This window comes from Pteropus vampyrus, unplaced genomic scaffold, assembly GCF_000151845.1.
Source record: "Pteropus vampyrus isolate Shadow unplaced genomic scaffold, Pvam_2.0 Scaffold238, whole genome shotgun sequence".
NCBI lineage: Eukaryota > Metazoa > Chordata > Mammalia > Chiroptera > Pteropodidae > Pteropus > Pteropus vampyrus.
In genome coordinates this window covers 1,674,742-1,696,536 of record NW_011889019.1, presented here as the reverse complement: position 1 = coordinate 1,696,536, position 21,795 = coordinate 1,674,742, and the positions used below count along the sequence as shown (strand labels likewise).

Sequence of the window (21,795 nt, the reverse complement as noted above, 5' to 3'; positions counted from 1 at the left end):
AAGGATCTGACTTCATTCTTTTGTATGTGGATAACCAGTTTTTCTAGCACCATTTGTTGAAAAGACTGTCCTTTCCCCATTGTATAATCTTGGTACCCTTGTTAAAAATCATTTGACCATATGAGTGAAGATTTCTTTCTGGACTCAGTTCCCTTCCATTGGTCTTATGTTTGTCTTCATGTATTTCTTCAATGTTTAATTACTAAAGCTTTGTAGTAAATTTTGAAATTAGGAAACAGGAGTCCTTCAGCTTTGTTCTTTTTCAAATTTGTTGGCTATTTGGGATACCTTGAGATTCCGTATGAATTTTAGGATGACTTTTTCTGTTTCTGCAAAAACCATCACTGGGATTTTGATAGGGTTTATATTGAACCTGTAGATTACTTAGGGTAGTATTGACATCTTAACAATATTGTCTTTCAATCAATGCATATGGAATGTCTATCCATTTATTTATGTCTTTAATTTTTTTCAGCAATGTTTTATAGTTTTCATTATATAAATCTTTCTCTGCTTTGGTTAAGTTAATTCATAAGTATTTTATTCTTTTTGAGGCTATTGTAAATGGAATTGTCTTATTAATTTCCTTTTCGTGTTGTTTATTATATATTTAACCAATTTTTGAACATTGACTTTGTATCTTGCTACTTTGATGAATTTGTTCTAATAATTTACTGCGAAATCCATAGGGCTTTCTACATGTAAGATTATATCATCTGTGAACAGATATAATTTTACTTCTTCCTTTTCAATTTGAGTGTCTTTTACTTATATTTCTTGCCTAGTTGCTCTGGCTAGTTCTGGTTCCTTTTAATTTGTTTTTCCTTCAGTTTGTTTCTTCACTCATATCATAGCAGCTTAATTCTTCAAGGCCAGCAGCAGAGTCTCTCTAGTGTGTGCAAACAAGACGAAGGTGAAGCTGCGGTGTGGCTTCTGTCATATTCTTGTTTGGAGGAAATTACTTATGATCCTGAGCTGTGCTTTATATTTTTTCAAGTTAAAAATTAAACTATAGATATCATAATGTCTTTGTCATAAGATTCTTGTTAAAACTTTATTATGAAAAACTTTAAATGTAGAGAAAAGTACAAAGAGTAAAACAGTGAATACTCATATAATTATCCCTCAGATTCAGGAAACGTTCAGTTTTATCTCTCTGTATATAGTTATACTTTTTTTTTGGTTGAACCAGTGACAGTAAATTGCACTTTTTTTTCATGACACTTTACCCTAAATACTTAATATGCATCTCCTAAGAATAAGAATATTCTAAAAATCATAATACCATTATCACATTTAAGATAATTAACAAGAATTTAATATCAGCTAATATTCAGTACAAATTCAAATTTCTTCAATTGCTGTAAGAATGTATTTGATAGCTGCTTTTTTTTTTTTAATCATAAGCTAGTTGAGGTTTATGTATTGTTTTGATTATTATGTCACTTTTAATCTGGAACAATCATGCTTTTTCTTCATGTCATTGATTTGTTGAAGCATTCAGACCAACTGTGTTATAAAATATTACACATTCTGAATTTGTCTTATTGTCTTCTCAAAGTCATTTAACTTGTTCCTCTATGCCCCTCTATATAGTTCCTGTAAACTGCAAGTTAGGCTTAGAGGCTTGATTAGATTCAGGTTAAGCAATTTTGGCAAAGATACTTCATAGGTGTTGTTTGTGTATATCATATGGCATCATATTGGATCACATTAGGAGGCACAGAATTGTCTCACTCTTAGTGATGCTAATTTTGCTAGCCGCCACATATCTCAGTTATAAAGGTACATTTTTTTTTTTTTTTTCATTTGCAACAGTGGGTAACCTGCAGGGAGATTGTGTAATATTATGATAATTTTAGCATCTATTGATAATCCTGCTAGAATCTATGATTACACTGGGTATTAAAAATAGTGATGTTTCTAATTCTGTTATTTAATCTTTATTAGCTCTTCGGAGAAGAGCTTTCCTTTTCTCTTTCTCATTCTCTCTTTTTCCGAGTGTGTCTGTAGACTCATGGATCTTTAGTTATTTAAAGTGTTCTTCAATTTTGGTACTAATTTTGATATTCAGATTGTCCCAGTTTGGCCAGTGATTGTTTCTGCAAGCCAGTTCCTGCTGAGTCTTTTTGACAAAACTCCATTAGTTTTTGAGTTTTTCCTCCTTCCTTCCCTCCCTCTCTTCTTCCCTCCCTCCCTCCTTCCCTTCTTTCTTTCATTTTTAATGATTGCATAGTACTGCATTGTATGGTTGTATAAAAATTCATTCCACCAGTCTGCTATTAATAAACATTTGAGGCTGGGTCCAGTCTTTTGATTAGTTTTATCTAAGTGCATTTTATGTTTCTGGAGTTATATCTTCAGGATAGATTTGCAGAACTGAGATTTCTCAGTTAAAGGGTAAATGCAAATGTAATTTTCTTAGATGTTGCCAAATTCTTCCATAGCACTTATATTATTTTATACTTCTACTAGGACTGTACAGAGTACTTGTCACTTGGGCAATGTAGCAGTAAGCTAAATTCTTCCTTGTCTGTCGTTACCCCATAGTAATTCTAAATGGTATTTTCTATACAATGATTCTAAAATATTACCACTTGTAATTTGTAAGAATTTTGGGGGTGGTTTTTGTCAATTATAAACATTACTAGATATCTATATTTTGTTTCTGGTTCATTGAGTACATACATGCCATATTCGATTCTCAGAATAGCAACAACTATAGTGGTGTCTTCTCACAAACAGTTTTCCCATCAGATTTGTTGAGATTATCTTTTTGGTGGAAGCTATAGAATAGGGCATTTTGAAGATCTTTTTTTTCCCAAAGTAATCTGTCAATCAGATCATTTTGAGAACCACTGTCTTTGTGTCTTGAAAGAATTTTAGATACTACCAATTATTTGGTCTTGGTTTTCTTTTATAACCTGCCCAGGCTCCTGCTTATGTTCGGGAATGTGCCAGATTGCACTATTTGGGCTCCAGAACTCAAGCATCAAAGGTAAGAATAGGAAATTGCTCTTAGCCCAAACAAGGAGAAAGTTAATTAAAATCAGTGAAGTTTTGAAACAAAGTCTGAAATTAAAGTAAAGCCATGGAAAATAAAATGTTTTTAATATTATAGTTCAAAATTATCTAGTAATTTTGAGATAAGGAAAAAGACTGAGAAGAAAGTTATATGTTGAAATAGAAATGCCCTGACATATGGTCTTTATGTCTGCTTTCGAAGGTGCTCCACTGGTGGATGGTATCCTCTGCATATGAGTGATGGCATAGTGATGGTTTTTAATAAAGCCCGTGTGTGTTCTTGTAGCATGTGATATAAACAATCTGCAAATCGCAAATGTATTAAATATTTTTAAAAGTAATAAAAGTACAATTTTATGTAATGCATTTTTATTTCAGGTTCAGCAGTAAGATAGCACTATCAAATAGCTAAAAGACTTGAGACCAAATGAGCTCAGAAAGCAAATGTGTGATGTTTATTAACAAGATTATATATGATTACTGGGCTTTAAAAGTGAGAAGTTTAAAAAATTTTACAAGTACTTTTTGATGATTTCTCTTTAGTCCGTCTTGGTTAGAAACTTAAGCTGTTGTCTTATACTATTTTTTCTGCTCTTGTTTGTTTCTATCTCTCATTTAGCAAATACTCGGTATAACCAGGAAAACAGTATTTGATTTCAACTAGTTTAACTGGGATGTGGTCTTTCTTAGAGAGTTGTTTTTGTTCCACTACTACTGCCAAGTAGTTGTCACATAATGTCCTACATGGGAAAGAACACCAGCACTTGGCTCTAAGATGAGTGTATCACTTTAGTAGCTAGAGTTTAAACTTATCACTTTAATTTTTTTCTATTAAATGGGAATGATGATACTTTCTATGTTTATTTCATAGGGTAGCAGCGAAAATTGCATGAGGTTAAAAGATGCTTTGAAAACTGAACTCTTATGTAAATATAACTTTTGGTGGCAATATTCTAAATGAATTTAGGTTCTCTGGGCAGGTCATGGAAGTGGGCTATTATTATAGTCTATAATTATAGGTTTCTTTTAGCTTTTAGATTTTTCTCATTCCCGGGTATAAGAATATACCAGGTTCCCCACTCTTTCACTCCTCTTTTTGTTCTAGGATTGTGGGAACCTGAAAACAAAAGTGGTAGGGATATATTAATTTACTTTTCTTTTAAATTTTTCTCTAGGATGATCTTGATCTGACAGCTTCATGTCATACTAAGTCCTTCCAACTGGCAAAATCTTGGAAATGGAACCGGGTAGATTCCTGCTCTCATCAGGAGGAGACCCAGCAGCGTACGGAAGAGGCACTAAGAGAGCTGTTTCAACATGTTCATAATATGCCAGAGTCAGCAAAGAAGAAACAGCTTATCAGACAGGTGGCTGAAGGCAGGGAAACAATGATGGGGCTTTGGGAATGTGGTCAGGGTTGTAGAATCACTAGGGAGTATTGCTACAAATCTCATTTAATTCTTGGCTCTTCTTGGCCCAAGCTTCAGCTCAGCCAAGAATGCAAGCTTGTCTGCGGAACCTCAGTGTGATCTCTGTTTTCCTGCCCCATTAGAGAAAGGAGTGGAGGCTTTTGGATTTCTAGAGTTAAACAGAAGGATCCAAGTGTAATTAGAATTTCTCTAGTTTGATCATGTACCAAGTTTGCTGAGAGAGAACCAGCAGTCATAATATATTGTTTCAAAGTTTAAACCCTTCAGATTTTTTTGGCAAATAACTTAATCTTTCTGAATTTCAGTTTTCTTGTTTGTAAAATGGTAATTGTAATGCCCATGTTTCATGGTTATAAAGATTAGCGAGAATCTATGTAAAGTGGCTGGCATAGCAGAGTAAAAGTGGTAGCTCTGATTAGTGAGTTGTTTGCAGTTAGAAAACAGTCAAGGGCCCAGTCTGATACTAGAAATAAGAATTCTAGACAAAGTTTGTTTATTTTGGAGCTAAGGGAGATCTCTCATTTCCCATTTTGAGACTCAAAATATAGCTTAAGTAAATCCAGATGACTTGGTTAGTTTCTTTCTCAAGAAATTAATTTTGTCTCAGTCCCTCTTGAATTTTAGCTGATCAGGCAAGGTCAGTCTCTTGACTGTGTATTCAATTGGGACTGTCTTGAGGGAAGGGTCTGTGTTTTTATTTTTTTATACCTAAGCTCAAGCATAGGGCCAGACATGAACAAGTGCTCAGAAAATGTTGAACTGAGCGGTTCTTAACAATTGACAAAACTCTTTAAGAGAAGTTTTGTGTCACTCTCTTTGAAGTTACTTTGACATCTAGCAAATTGTGCTATGACTGGAATTTTGAAGGGTGTTGGCTGAGAATTATAGATTCAAAGCAGTGTAGTGATTTAATTCTTGGTGGAAACTAAGATAGCAATTCAGGTAGGACAAGTATAATGACTTACAAGAACACTGAGGGTTAAAGATAATACAAAAGAAAAAATCTTAACATTATTTTTGCACCTTTTTAGAAAAATAGGAAATTATAGAGAAGGATAAGAAGAAAACAAACCATTCAACTAGTGTTTAGATTTTGGCTATTTTTTTCAGTCTTTTTCTATGGATATATTTTTACATAGTTATGATTATATCATATACTTTATTTTATTGCTCCCTTTTCAAAAAACATTACAGCATAAGCATTTTCTCATGCACGCTTGTAAATTCCTTGCATACATTAAAAATACTACCCATTTCTTTTCAAAGAAACTATAATTTTACTATTTCCTAATTTTTTTCTTCATGATTATAAAAATAAATGAATACTCACTACAGAAACATTTAAACCTCCAGAAGAATGTAAAGAAGAAAATAAAAACCACCTGTAAGTTGGAGATAACCACTGATGACATTTTGAAGTATTTCCTTCTGGTGTTTTTTTTTTTCATGACTATGTATTTTACATTTTTTTTTTTGCTTAATTGAGATCATAATATATATTTAGTTTTTTATTTCCTGCTCTTTTCATTTAAAATTATATCATGAACATTTTTCATGTCATTAAAAGCCAGTAAACATTTTAATCACTGCATATATCTCATATATAACCTAATGTATATGCAGCTTGCCTTTTATTGGACATATTGAGGAAATTGGGTCATTTTTTAATTTATACATTTTTGTTATAAGTATTTTCATTGCAGATTTTTTCTACAAGTGGTATGACCAACAGGTATGCATTTTTTTGTTGATACATCTACTATGTCCCTTTTAATAGTAGGTCCCTTCCCTTTCCCTCTCTCTAAACAATTACCAGTTTCTTTGAATAAAGTTCTTAAATTTGAAATAATTTATATTTAGAGGAAAACTGCAAAGATAGTACAGAGAATTCCCACATCCCCTTCACCCAGTTCCTTCTAAAGTTCACATTGTCAAAACTAAGACATTAACAGATGGTACATAACCCTACAGACTTTATTCAGAGTTTACTAGTTTTTCTATTCTGGGATCCAATCCAGAATACCACACTGCATTTAACACACATACACACATTCTTTCTTTCCCTGCCCCCTGCAGTTTATTTGTGAAAGAAACCAGGTTGTCTCCTATAGTCTGGATTTTGCTGATTGCATCCCTATGGTGTTATTTAAGATGTTCCTCAGTCCTCTCTATTTGCTATAAACTGGTAGAGCTAATTCTGGAAGCATTATCTGATTCCAATTGGTTTGTTTGTTTGTTTTTGGTGTGTACTATTTAACTTAATTAGCCCTCAAACTAATATAATAAATTTTGACTTATTTTTAGCAGCATCATTTCAGCCTTTGTGATTTGCTTGCCAACCTACTACTCCATATATGTACAGACTCACTTCTTCCTGGACTTTTCTGGTTATTTATACTTAGCTATTCTATTAGTTGTCACAGAATGCTATCTCTTGATGGGAAAATATTAACAAAATGTTCTCTCTGTTTTATTTTAGTTTAATAAGCAATCTGTGACCCAGACACCAGGGCGAGAACCTTCTACTCCCCGGGTACAGAAGAGGGCCCGTTCACGTTCCTTCAGTGGCCTTATTAAGGTAGGTATGCTGTGCTGTCGTTTTCAGCATCGACTGTGAGAAGATTGAACAGTTTGACTTTTCTTATGCATGAAGTTTTCTTCCATTCTTTGGGATCATTTGTAAGGGGAAATGGATAGAATTTGGAAAAGCTTTTATTTTTCAAAGCATTTTTGCTGTGTTTCAAACCAAAGAAGGGGCTCCATGATGGTAGAAGTGAGGAATAAAAGATATAAAGGTCCATCTTCCTCTTCGGGGGCTGAGAACAGGGTCCTTATTCCTGAGCTGTTTAGAGAGTCCTTTTCGCTTCATGACCTGCTTTGCGCTACATACTTCATTGTGCAATTTGCTAAAGTTTAGAGAAATGAGAAGTTTGACAGTCTAGGAAAATTGTTGAAAAATGGTTAGAAAACTAGTGAGTTTTAGGTAACTCAGATTTTTGTGAGCTTAGTATTTTGATCAGTGTGTTCTCTTCCTTTGTATCAAATTTGTTAAAAGTCTTGTTTTAAAACAAATACAATATACACTTATGTGCTGTTGCTGCCTTCACGATGTTTGTAGATTCAATTTACCAGTCTTCACGGACGATTTGAACTTGTAGTTAAGGAATATTGTCATCAGATGGCAGTAGATAACTTGATTATAGGATTCAAATTTCCAGGCATAAAGAAACAAAGGCAAGGTTCTGGTTAACTTGGAGAAAGATTTGCACTATTCTGTATTCTACTGGTTTCCTTTTTAAAGTAATTTTAAGATTATTAAAATTTATAAATCCAGCAACATTAAGGAACTCTGTGCTTAGAATTTATATATATATATTTTTATGTCTATAAATATATATATATATTTATATATTTAAGCTGCAGTTATTAGCAGTTGCAACTTCATCTAACTCTAATTTTGATGGTTAATGTCATTAATAGAAGTTTAGCATTCACTCTCAATTCTGATCCACTGGGGCCAGTAGACTCTGGGATATTAGGTTTGCTTGACATTAAAATTTCCTTTGCTATTAATAAAGTGAAAAGGCAATAAAGAGAATGGGAGAAAATATTTGTAAAATATATATCTGATTAAGGGCTAATATCCAGAATATAAAAAAACCTTACAGTAGCAAAAAAACTCCAAAGAAACAATTCAAAACCCAATTAAAAAATAACCAAAAGACTTAAATCAACATTTCTAGGAAGAAGATATACAAATGGCCAATGAACACATGAAAAGATGCTCAGTATCACTTATCATTAGAGAAATGCTAATCAAAACTACAGTGAAATGCCAATTTACCCACTAGGATGGCTACTCTCACAAAAACAAAAAATAAGTTTTAGTGAAGATGTGGAGAAATTGGAAGCCTTGTGCATTGTTGGTGGGGATGAAAAATGGTATAACTACTATGGCAAACAGTATGGCAGTTCCTCAGAAAATTAAAAATAGAATTACTGTATGATCCAGCAATTCTTCTGAGTATATAACCCTCAGAGACACGAACATGTTTTTACACCCATGTTTGTAGCAGTATTATTTACAATAGTCAAAAAGTAGAAGCCACTCAAGTGTTCTCTGGTGGATAAAAAAGAATGTGACATATACATATATACGATGGAATATTCAGCTTTGAAAAGGAAGGAAATTCTGACATATGCTGCAACATGGATGAAACTTGAAAACATTATGCTAAGTGTAATAAGCCAGCCACAAATGAACAAATATTGTATTATTTCACTTATATGAGGTATCTAGAATAGTCAAATTCATAAAGAAAGTGGAATGGTTGTCAGGAATTAGGAGTGTAGGAGGAATTGGAGTTATTGTTTATTGGGCACAGTGTTTCTGTTTGGGAAGATGAAAAGTTCTGGAGATGAAAGGTGGTGATGGTTACACAACAATGTGACTACTCAATGCCACTGAACTGTACACTTAAAAATAGTAAAATGGTAAATTTTATGTTATGTGTATTTTATCACAATTGAAAAAAAATTCCCTCTGCTGGAACCCTAGAGATACATTTACCTGATTAGATATGGCAAGTAAGTAAAATGAATGTCCATGGTTCATTTTACTTGGAAGTCTGTTATTCCCTCTGACTTCCCTGTCATAGAGGTGATTGATAACAAGAAAAGTTATAGTCAAAGACATGTTTCTCTATGTGTTAGTCAAACCAATGTTTCTTTAACTGAAGTTAGATGAGTATTGTTTTCTCTTCATAGTGAGCTCTTCTGCAGTTGGTTGTAGATATATTGCTAATTGTTGCTTGAAATGTAAATATATAGTCTTCTGTTATCAGCTGCCCACTTCTTTACTGAGAGAGAATTTAGAACTTTAGAGTTATAAAAGAGCTTATAATTCTATCAGGTTAAAATAGAACAACAATTTTAAACACAATGTTAGCAAGTTTTATAAAACCGAGGATAAACTTTTCATTATAAATGAAGAGATTTTTGAGCTAATAATAGATGTAGGTTTCTGCTCAATAGTAATAGAGTAATAAAACGTCTTTTGAAAAGTTGATTGGAGGTTTTATAGCCAGTCCTGTGGCTTCCGACATCCCTAATTTAGCTTATTCCGAGGTGATAACTGACTTCTGAAAGGAGTCATTCAATGTACTAGTCTTATTTTTCTGGCATTTCTGTGTTTTAGCTATTTGATTTCTATCTTGCTATTTTACTTTGATCTTCCCCCTCTTTTTTTTGGCTAGACTTTTTTCCTCTAAAATTTCTCTCATGTAAATAATGTATTACATTGCAATATTCTGAATGTAGCTATTAATATTTACATTGTAGAGTTTAATGTTTTAGTTTTGATATGTTCTGTTTTTGGAATTTAAATTTATTCTCTGAGGAGAAAAAAGAGAAGATTTCTCTAAACATGGTAGAATTGTCACTGTCAGCTGTTACAGTAGGTTACATCAGCTTCTAAGAAATGAAAGGGCTTTTAGTCTTGCTCTGAATGTCAGTATAGCCATGTGACCCTCTTAAGAAGGCCTGTACCCTCTTGCGGCTATATTAGAAACTCTTACAGAATTTTCCAAATTTTCCAACCCTGTGTGAGGACGTGATAGTCTTAAAATGGACCCAGTGTAAGTATCTTTTAGTTGGGAGGAAAGCAAGGGTCACTTAAGAGCTGCCAGAGACAACATACATGTCTGTGAGGAAAAAATTGTACAGTTAGGTAACTGGCGTTTCTTTTAAGGTCTCAGAAGCACACAGTCATTGCCTGTATTAGCTAGTTTAAATCAACTATGAATGTTGCTTCTAACATCTTGGCCCTTTTTAAATGTAGAGAAAAAGTGATTACCTGAAGAAGGCAATGATTTCAGGTTTTTTTTTCCCCCATGGTGACATACTTTGGCCTCCCTTATATAAGATGGCTTGGGAGAATTTATCCGAATGCGGAGATTTTTTTTAACCTAAGAAACTCTAGTTTTGAAGGCCAGAATAGCTATAATATAGATACAGATGTTTATAAATTAAATATTTTCTCTTCTTAAATCAGCGGAAGGTCCTGGGAAACCAGATGGTGTCAGAAAAGAAAAATAAGACCCCTTCTCCGGAATCTCCAGCCATGGGTGAATTGAAGGGAGCCAGCAAAGAAAATCTGAACTTAGTAAGATACTGTTCTTTGTACTTTCTATTTGTATGTGTACATTTTTAGAAAGGAAGAAAATGGATATACTGTTATCTGTCTTAATGTGTCACTCTGGACTATTCAACTATGCTTTTTTCTCAATTAATCCTTTCATTTATGCTGTCATCTTTCTATAGGTTTTCATTGATTCATTCAACAAATACATTTTGAGTTCAAGGAGGATATAGCCAGTCATAAGCAGAGAAGACAAATACAGTGAAATAGCCCCAGGAACATAGTGCTGGAGGGAGCAGTTCTTACTGGGAGACTCCAGAGGGTGGGTAATATTTGAGCCAGGCCTACCTGGCAATGCATTACCTGTGGAGTAGTTCTTCAAGGTATCCCAGGCATAGTTATTTCCTTAAGCCAGGAATAAAATCAGTTAAGATTAAAGATATAAATACACCAGTAAAAGTCTTCACATTGAAATTTATCTAGTAAATAATTCCTCTGTTAGTAAAGTCTGTCTGTAGGAACAACATTAGGACATTTAAGCCACTTTAAAATTTTCTTATTACAGTTATGTTCTGGCTCTCCAGCTGTCACGATGATACCAACAAGATTGAAATGGTCTGAGGAGAAGAAGGAGGGGAAAAAAGGTACTAATTGTACTTATTCTGTGTTCTTACTGAATGTAGATCCTTTCTGCATCTAGTCAGTCAGTAGCAGTTTTTGAATTCCCAGTGTAGTATGGTTGTAGTCAGCAGTCATGTAAAAATCACAAGGCTGGGTCTTGGTTCTTGCGTTCATTTAGCAGATAGTTATTGAGCACCTGCTTAGCACTGTCCCAAGTGCTAAGGGATGGAGCTGTGAACACAGACCTACATTGTCCCTGCATCCCTGGACAGATGCGACACATGTGAAAAATGTCTTCAGAATACTTGTTAAGCAATTAAAAGCAAGTGTAAACCAATTCGTAAGACCAAGTACAGAAGTGCTGAGAATATGCTCAGTAAACGTGAAATAGTTATGCTCTTTTTCTTTGTATACTTTAGCTTGTTCATTCACTGAAGCTTTTCAGATAAATACCTCATGCTGAAAATCATACCTCACCCTGGAAATCATGTACAAGATGTTTTTGAAGATATTTAAGGCAAAAAGGAATATTTAGCGCTGGGACTGCTGGTTGCTTAGGCTCTTCTGGTAAAAGGCGGGGGGCTGCTTTGCTTTCCTCTGAAGAAGCCATGTGGTTTATTGCAAAGACTAGGGATTTTCTAGTTAGACCTGATTTGAGTCATCATTCCTCTGGCCTGGGAAAACTGTTCATTCTCTCTGAGCCCACGTTTCCTCTGAAAATGAGGATGGTACTTATATCTACTTTAGAGATTTCTTATGAGGCTCAATTGAAATAATGTTTTGGAAGCACATTGTGATTGTTAAAACATTAACAAGTGGTCATAATTGTAACTAAAGGAAACTGGATGTGAGTTGGTCTTGTTTTATTAGGCTCGTGTAGCAACGGAAGTGATCTCTGATTTGACATGCACATTTTAGCACTGAGACATGAACATAATTACTGTTTGAGACATCAGCAATAGAAAGAGAGCAAAAGCTTAATTTTTATACTTTTCTAGAAAGTTAGATTTCAATATAGTCTGCTTACTTATCCTTGAATAATTATCTCAATTCTTCTTTTCACCCTACTTCTGATTTCTAGGCTGGGCTGTCTGATTGATGCAAGTTCGTTGTTTGAGTTATGTGTGTCTAAATATTTCTACTTTTAGATCCATAAGTCAAAACCAAGCCTAAAGTATTTTTGAAGGATACATTGTTTTATATCAATTATATCTTTTGTTGCTTTCATTTTTGAAGATAATCGAGAAATAATAAGTCTTTCTATATTGACAACTCTGTTTTCAGAAGAAAGAAATACATTAAAAAAATAAGCCAGTTTAATAATATATAATATTTTATCAAGGAGTTTTAGAGCAGGGATGCTTGACCTGTTAACTGCAGACTTCATAAAGCTCTAATAAAGTTCTGGTATTGTTGATGTAATTTTATGTGTAGGCACATATGTGCATTTTTCTGGAGGAGAGAAGATATATACTTTTTTATTAGATTCTCAAAAATGTTAGTGATTCAGAAAAGTGGAGGCCCACAGATAATGAATGATCTTTCACTGGATTAGGCAATGGCATTTTTATTTTACTTTCTTCCTGGTCACTCCCTCTATCTTGAAATGCCTTCCTTGGCTGTCATGATGTTATACTATCTTGTTCTCCTTCTTACTCTTTAATTTTTTTCGATCTCTGCAGTGACATACTGTCATCTGCCTACACGTCAGCCTCTTTGTGTTTTCAGCCCTCTACTTTAAGTTCTTTGCTCATTCTGCTCTTGCTTCCCCCATTTTAGCAGCTTGGTCTACTTCTATAGCTCTCAGTTCAGTTTTCTGTATGTTAACTGCATCTAAGCCTGCATCTCCAGATCTGAACTCTCTTCTGTCTCCAAGCCTGCAGATTTAATTTCTTGCCATCTATTTCTTTTACACAATGAATACAACCCTAAATTTTTTATGGTAATTTTATAAAAGAAGATAATGCAATTATTATCATTATCAATAGTATACTCCCCAAAGACATTTATTTCGCACAGGGTTTCTCAGCCTGACACTAATGACATTTTGGGTCAGATAATTCTTTGTTGTGGGGAGCTGTCCTGTGTATTGTATGTTTAGCAGCATCCCTGGTCTCTACCCACTAGGTGCCAGTAGCACTCTTCTTCCAGTTGCGACAACCAAAAATGCCTTCAAACATTGCCAGATGTCCCCTGGGGAAGAGGGGGCAAAATCACCCCAGATGAGAACTGCTGATTTAGCACCTACTTATTAATTGGCATTAATTTCAGCAGTCAGAGTCTTACCCATTCTTCAGAGCCCAGCTGAAACCCCACCTCCTCATCGAAACTTTCTTTGGCTAACCCAGCCAGATATACATTTTCCTTTGAATTCTTATTGACACTATGAAAATTTTGACACTTAATATGATTTATCGATGTTATTTACTTCATATGTATTATCAATGTAACCAGTTTCTCTTCTGGAAGACAAAGGCCAGACTAAAGAATATGCTTGTGGCTTCTTGTCTTCTATTCTCTTCCTCCCAACAATGACAGTGCCTTGTATCTAGTGGGTATTTAGTAAACATTTTCTGGTGAAAGGCATACTACACTGGTAGTGTTTTGTGCTGGTCTCAGCCTATCAATAACCAATGTTGTGGTTGGATTGGCCATTGTAGTTCTTATTATGATTGTAAGATGCCATTCAGCAGTAAGTATCAGGAAACTTAGGGGGTAAAAATGAAGATTATTTACTTGCAAGACCTGGAAATTACACAGCACACCTGGGGCCACACAGCAAGGTTGTCGGTAGAGAGAATGCACGGGCCTAGGGTTCTGTTTTTATTGGGGCCTAAGATTTCATGAGCTCACTCTTTATTGGTTAATTTAAAACATAAAAGTGGGAATTTAAAGTGGGAATTTAAAGGGAAGAGAAAAAAAACAAGTGGCCCAAATGGTCAGTTATTGAAATAGGATTCTCAGTGGAGAGGTGGCCTAGCTCTTTATCTAGTCTATTTGATCTTCGAAGTGGATGCCTCTTGACAATCAAAGCTTAAGTCAGGCACTTGCATTACAAAAAAGAAAAAAAAACAACTGTCGGGGTTTATACTACAGGTGATAAGAACCTGAACTCTGCATTCTGTCAGGCTTGGGTTCCACTCCCAAGTTCACTGCTTAATAGCCTTATAAATCTGGGGGCAAGTTAGCTTGTGTAGGCTTCAAATTCTTCAATTGTAAAATGACAAGCACATCACCTCCTCCACAGATTGTTGTGAAGATAAATGAGAAAGTACATCAAGAAGTTAGAGCAGTGCCTGGCACAAAATAGGCACTTAGTTAACTGGTAGCCATTTTGCCATTAAGATGATGTAATGAACTGAGATTAGAGCAAGTAGACAAAGTGAGGTTTACTTGATAAAGATTCATCAGTTCTCATTTAAACTCTTAACCCTCAGTTTATAGAAAATATTAAATATAGATTCTCTAGCTTTTAAAAGGTGGGAAAAAATATTCATAAACATGCTTAATGCTCTTGTTTCTCTTTCATCCTAGGATTCCTCTGAAGGATCCAGAATTCTGTTGTCCACTCAGAATTTTCTCTTTAGTGGGCCAGGTGTCATGATCGCTCACAGAGAAGTTTGGACTTGCAGCTTGCTTGCTGCATTTTGAATTGTGAAAGTTAATTAATCCTATGACCTAACTGATACCTCTAACCCTACTCACTGGATGATTTCTGCAGACCGTGCCTTCTGAACCAATGCTAGCAGCACTCTCTTTCTCTCCTTTCTTTAATATTATGGGGAAACCACTAACCAACCAACCAGCTTTCACAGCACAGTATGTGAGCAGAATCAAGCAGACTCCAGTGCTCATTCCATGCATTTGTTGAAACAAATTCTGTTTTTTAAAAATGTGAGATTTGTGTTCAACTGCCAATGATTTTTTTTTTTTTTTAACGTACTATCAATCCTGGTGGATTGGTGTCATTTTTAACTGATATTTTCTCTGTTTTGATAGTGTTGGGTATTTTCGTTGTTACTTCTCGTTTGTTGTTTGTTTATTTTTTAAAGCCATTTTTTTTGATAGGCAATCTAAATGGGCTCTAAGCTAGATGTCTTTCCCTTCTTTTTCACCTTCAACTTTGAGAAAGCTCTTTAGAGCACGAGGCTGTATTCCTCAATACTTTATTTGTGTCCAAGGAATTTATAGCTTTCCTGGAGATTTTTCATTATTTCTTGGGCCTGAGATTGCAAGGTGTTTGTCCTAAAGTATTGAAAAAAGAGAATTCAGAATGATACAATATTTTAACAAATGTTAATTATTAAACTGCGTTCCTCTCTCCCTCCCTCTCTTCTCCTTTTCTCATTGATGACAAATAATTGTGTGGTTGCTGAACTCTTTTCCTTCATTCAATTTCTTCTTGCCTAAAACAACTCTGGTGCCAATGTGGTGCCAATACTTCTGTGCCACTGTGACTCATTGTGACTCAAGGAAAGTCACCGACAGCTTAATAGAGGTTTGCTGAAATAACTGTATGTGGTGGAAGCTCTGGAGTATGACTAGGAGGGAGCTGGCTGGCTTTATGTCCAGGACGACTCCTTAGGGGTAGGATTATATTGCATCCTTTTAAGGGATCAGGTGTGCAGGCTAGACCGTCTCCTGAGAGCCAGCTAGAGTCAGAGGAAGGGAGTGAGCAATCAGTCTCTGCAGGGCTTAGAGGATTTAAAGGAGAGAATGTTCTCATTTGGAAGCAATGTGGTTTATCACCAATGTTCAAGGAGCTGCTCTGCCCCTGTCCTTATTAGAATGGGCATGGGGAATAGTTTGGAGATGCAGCTGGCGCTTTGGGCTGAGATGTTCACATGTGTTTGAGGTGAGCAATGGCATAGCTCTGATCTCGTGTAAATACTCACTGCCCAGGAAGCAAGCAGCATGTGGCAGGTGAAAATGCTCAGTCTGTGCCTGTTTCTGAAGCTGTGTAACCGTTCTCACTCTGTGTGCTGGAGCTGAGTCAGGCCTTACCCAGCAAAGTATGGTTTGCCGACCTGTTTTTAAATTATTGAAAATACTGCATTTTTGCTGAAACAAAAGATGATTCTGGGGAGCAGAGGATGGTTTGATGTCTGGGTGTCAGTCCTCTCATACTTTTCGTTTCTTTTGTTGCTGTAACAGCAATAGTGAAGGGAAAAAAACTTTGGCCTTCCAACTTGATAGATTGTGAACCATAGCTGGATAGGAGTATAATACTGTTTAGAAGCCCTTTTCTCTAAAGCAGTTTTATGTCATTCTTAAAAATGCTTGTTAGCAATTCATTTGTATAGGTTTCTATTTGTCTTTTTTTCCTTATTGAGAAAAAATTACATTCCTTGCTATCAGTGAATTCAAATAGAAACCCCTTTTGGTATGACCAGATTGAAGTAGTGTTCTCCCTTCACTCCATACTTTCTTTCTTTGTTCATCTAAGCGTTTCGTCCCGAAGTCATTTGGTGTGTTAAACGTGGTCTGGCCTCAGGTAGAGGGTGCAGAGCAGTGACCTGATACCACAGAACTTGTTGAGTTCGTTCTGCGGTTCTATTTAAGGGAGGTACCTGAGATTTAGGACACTCTCATGATTGGATGTAACTGGTAACCCCTGGTAGTGTTATGGGACTAGGGTGGTGAGAAGTGTATGTCACATGCACATGATTTTATATAGCCTGCCCATGGGCAGTTTATGTGTTAATTTGGGTATGTGTTTTTCATGTAAGTTATTTATTAAGTATGCTTTCCCTTGCTTTAAGGGTATGATAGGTCATTTTTTTTTTTTTTTAAATAGAAGCTGTGATCCAGTTTCGAGAAATAAATAGTATAACTTTCTGCCTTGTAATATGTAACTGTTCTAATTCTCTGGAATCTTTGGAGAACTCAAAGACAAAAACCCTTTTCATATGTCACAGGAGGGTACTGTCTCCCTTCTGACTTGGTGGGCGGGTATTTTTGAGCCAGTATTTAACAATTTTTAAACTCTAGCTGATATTTTTTCACTGTTTTGTTATATTTACTTTTCATGTTAAAACAATCTCTTTGGAAATGCCTCTTCTGGATTTTAAAATTTCATTTCTTTCTGGGGTCAGTTGCGATGGGTTTTAATGTGGTGTCAATTTGGAGCAGTGTATTTGTGCCAGATGGCACAAGCATAAAAACACAGACCACCTCCTTGATTCACATCTGCACTAGTTGAGTTACACTGGTTGAATCAGTGAAAACCACTGGGGTTTCTGACCTTTTACAATGCTGGACTATTGCACTGGGACCAATGAATCTGGTTCGAAAAACTCCACTGCAGCAGTGAGAGGATTAGGAGACACTGATTATTTCTGAGTGCCAAACATATTAAAGGAGGTGGAACTTAATGAATCATAATTGAAACCACAATTGATCCCTCACAAGCTCTTTGCCTTGAATGTCCTTCCAGAGTCAGTCAGCAGTGACAAGGGAGTACTATTGGGGAATGGAGTCATGCAGGGCTGCTGACTGCGATGACCACTGGGTGTTCCAGAGGTGGCTGTTTTGTTGCCCTGTAAGGAAGATAGTAGATCCCAGAGTGTCAGAGCAGAGTCATTCTTTCCTCCTGAATAGCAATATTTCTGCTCAGCTTCCCTCACAGAGCCTATATTAGGACATGGTTTAAAATACTGTCTTCCAGGAGAACCTGTGGTCACTGGGGCTGTGCCCACAGTGAACAGCTATATGACCACACATAACTGGGAAGCCATCTTTGGGAATGGACTTCTCTAGACTGTCTGCTTCCTTCCTACAGGGCCTCGCACAGATGCTTGAAGCTGGAGGCTCTCATTCTGAAGTCAGGAAATTTCTATGTAGGACTCCTTTCCTCAAAAGAGAGCCTCATCTCTACCCTCCTCCACCCTGAAGCATTTGTGCTGAAGACAGGACCTGGATCCAAACCTGGATACCAGCATTTGGCAGGATTACCCTAGAATTTGGGGAAAATGTGGGTTCTTAAGATGCACAGGCTTTTCAAACCAGTGATAATTAGCCCAATCTAAGACTCACAATAGAAAAGCTGGCTTTTCTAGACAGTTAATGCTGAGATCTTTCTACCAGTGGAGAGTTGATGGAGGGCCTAGTGAGGAGGTGGAGTACATAACAGCCTGAGCGCTTGGGTTACCATGGAAACTGGAGTGTACGAGGCCATAGCCTATGCTGAAGAGCCATTGAGCACTCCCCCAGATATGTGTGGGGACCAGCAGGACCTGTAGGGAAGTACTCCCGCCAGAGTCCTCTCTTCATAAAGGCAGCACTGAATAGTTGCCTTTGCACTATCCCCGAGCAAGCTCAACAAGAGAAATAAGGTTTCTTAACTATTTCACCATTTTTAATTTTTCATTCTTATTTGACTATAATCTATATATATGTAACTGTAAAGAAATAATCATACACATTTTTGTCTTTATATTCATGTAACATTCTGAAATTAAATTTCTTTTATTTCCTTTCCATAGGCTTTGGTTTCTTAATTTATATTTCGACTGACATTATTTTAAAGAGATTGCCTCTTTTTAAATGTTTTTCCAGTGTTACTGAGGTATTATTGACAGAGAGGTTGCCTCTTATTCTGAGGAATACGAAACCTCTAAGCAAAGCTTCTCTTTGGCTTGTTTTCCAGCTGGGTGGGTGGGCGCAGGGGGAGTGGGGCTTTTGGTTGATAGGAAATAGGATTGGAACCTCTGGGAATTTTGAGCTTCCTGATTTTCTGTGACTGGAATGCTTTGCACAGATTTCAGTTTCTCACATAATCTTTATTTCCTCGTTTAAAAATAAGGAGCGATATTTGCAGTAACAGTAAAGACATTTCATCTAGGGCAGCAAGTTGTGTTTAGACAAGTCTGGTTGAAATGTTCCTGCTACCTATTATGCATGTGACCTTGAATACGTCCCCTCATCTGTAAGGTGGGGACAATGGTATCTAGTCTTAGTAATGCCATGCTATCAGATGTAAAGGCTCAGCACAAAAGGGTTTAACCAAGGTCTGTGGTTGTGCTTCAGGCATCATTCGCCCTGTCTTTCTATGTAACATTTTATGTACATTTGAATTTTTCTAAGGAAGAGATTTCAAAGCTTACAGAAGAATCTCGGAGGAGTCCCTGACTACTAAAATACTGAGAACCACTAGCCCCACACAGTGCCTGGAGTGGCACATATTAAATGTTAATTCTCTTATCTCTCTGCCAAGGATAAATTTTATAATCAGCAGGTTATTGATTCTGACATCATTATTTTTGATAACAAAGGAGTTACTTAAATCTGGACTAAAAAAAGCCCTCTGCAGCTATCTCCTTCATTAGCTGTGTTAGCTCCCTACGTGCTGCTCAGAACTGTCCCTTTCTCCTCATCTCCCAGGGACCCACTTGCATTACTTACTGTAAAGAAAGGAGCCAGGTCTGTTTCTTGAAAGTGAAGCGTGGAAAGACTTATAGATAGTACATGGGAAAATGATTAATACAGAAGAAAAGAAAAAGGCATGGAGGGACAAGAATAATTTAAAAAAATGGGAGGAGGGTCAAAATGCCTACTACCGTGCCGAGCACATATTAACTGAATCATAGAAAGGAATGAAGAAGCAGACTTGCATTAAACAGCAGAAAGGGAAGATGGGAAAACAGAATAGGAAAGAGTTTTCTTTAGTCTTCTCTTCCTATTGGGACAGTTCCGTGGCCATTGTCCCCTGCCCACTTTTTACTCTTACCTGCATTCCTGAATTAGAAGCATACAGGAACAGGAATGGTAAGAAGCTAGGGGGTTATGGTGTGAAGTACATGCTTGTTTAGATGCTTCTTTTAAGTCCTAGCCTCTTGATTTCCCTGTAATGAGCAAAAACTACAAAAACGGGTTGAGCAATGGCCCAGTCTTGGTCCCAGTGGATCACTAATATCCTATCCTTTATCAGCAGCATCCAGTACCCAGACCCTGAGGCTAAGGGTCTTCCACCTGGGAACCAGGATGGGGGTTAGCGGGAGGGGCCATTGGTGTCATTGCTAACTTTCTCCTTTTGTTTCCAGAAATCAGACTTTTAAAATTTTCAGTGCCTTTGTGCTGAGGAATGCTTAATTCAGTTGAACCATACTGGTGGATAACAGAGAAAGGAAACAGACTGTTTAAAAAATTTGAGTGCAGAAGCCGTTCTTCAACACCAAAGTACAGAACTGGGGGTTGCTTTTCAGAGCTCCTGCCCACGTGCTTCCCAGTTTTCCAGTATCGGAGAGGGCCTCTAAGGAGTTAAGTCTCCTCTGAATGAAAAATTAATACCACAATTTACTGAGTACTTACTATGTACTAAGTAAGCTTTGTGTTAGCCATTTCCTTGTCTCATTAAAGTCATACATTTCTGTGAAGTATTGTTTTCTTTGATTTTATAGTAGAAGACATATAGGAAGAAGTTAATATATCTGTTGTTGGCTGAAAAGTGGCAGAGCCAAGACGAGCATCCAGGGCTGCCTGACTTTAAGAACTGTGGTCTTATGCGGGGGTTAACTGCCCCAGTGTCTGTAGGAGCCGGAAAGAAGCGTCCGGTCATGAAAACTACAACTACCTCAAGAGATTTTAAAAACACCCCGGGAGCCAAACACAACTCCTCCAAGGACTGGATTTGGCCCACAAGGCCCACTTGGCGTCCTCTGCATGATGCCGTGCTGCTTGTCTTCTGGCTAGGTCTCGGGCCTGCACAGTACATTCTCCAGAGCTTTGCAGTGCTGGCTCTGAGATGACAGCAAATGTGCCTTCCAGGAATGGCGTTCTGACACGGGAGGGTGGGCGAACCCCCGACTGCTGGGAACTGCTTAGGGAGAGTCTGTCCTCATTTCTTTGCTCTCCCATGTGTACTGTCCAATATGGTAGCCTCTAGCTGAGCACTTGAAATGTGGCCAGTCTGAACTGAGATGTGCTCTAGCTGTGAAATATACCCCAAAATTCATTCTTAGTAAAAAAAAAGAGAATGTAAAAATGTCTCAATAATTTTTTATATTGATTACATATTGAAATGATATTTTGGATATATTGTTAATACAATTATATCACTAAAATTAATTTTATCTGTTTTTACCTTTTGAGTATGGCTGCTAGAAAAAATTAAATTACACACATGGCTCATGTTATATTGCTATGTTCCAGAGCCTCTGGGGTTCTAATCCTAGGCTGTCTTTTCTCCCTCAGAACCTACCCCTGAACTCTAGCTGCGTGTCTCCTATATTTTCCATATGGATAAAAATGCAGCCGTGAGTATGGTAACTGAAGTTTGTGGGTGTTAAGAAGGGTCTTCATATTCCCAAATGCAGAGATCTCCGAAAGCAAAAGGAAAGCCATGCTGGCAGGAGAGAAAACTTTAAAAATGTAACCTCCCTCTCCATGACCCCCTGTGGTGGGCATAAAGACCCATTTGTCTTTCTGTTCAGCTTAGCGGCCTAGGCGGGGAGGGGGCGGGGCGGGCCTTCTGCCTCTCCCCAAGAAGAGCCACTGGGATTTACCGGAAACCTAATGAGCCAATAATCCAGGCTTTGTTAGGTACTTTAATGTAACTGGAATTTACCATTAACGAGAGGCCTT

At 36.8% G+C, this 21,795-nt stretch overlaps 1 protein-coding gene across 3 annotated transcripts in view; it reads left to right on the top strand.

The window, feature by feature from the left end:
• The window catches only part of ARHGAP19 (Rho GTPase activating protein 19), a 49,553-nt gene extending 29,067 nt beyond the window's left edge, over nt 1-20,486 (top strand). Inside the window, exons 7-12 of one of the 3 annotated variants that reach the window (XM_023519847.1) lie at nt 2,933-2,998; nt 4,200-4,391; nt 6,934-7,032; nt 10,507-10,617; nt 11,159-11,237; nt 20,256-20,486. In XM_023519847.1, the coding sequence (XP_023375615.1) occupies nt 2,933-2,998; nt 4,200-4,391; nt 6,934-7,032; nt 10,507-10,617; nt 11,159-11,237; nt 20,256-20,293 (585 nt within the window). In that variant the 3' untranslated portion in view covers nt 20,294-20,486. Of the gene's footprint in view, nt 1-2,932; nt 2,999-4,199; nt 4,392-6,933; nt 7,033-10,506; nt 10,618-11,158; nt 11,238-14,748; nt 15,543-20,255 lie in introns of those variants that run through there. The other 2 variants (XM_011373990.2, XM_023519848.1) reach the window with 2 other exon arrangements.
• Nucleotides 20,487-21,795: the final 1,309 nt, after the last annotated feature.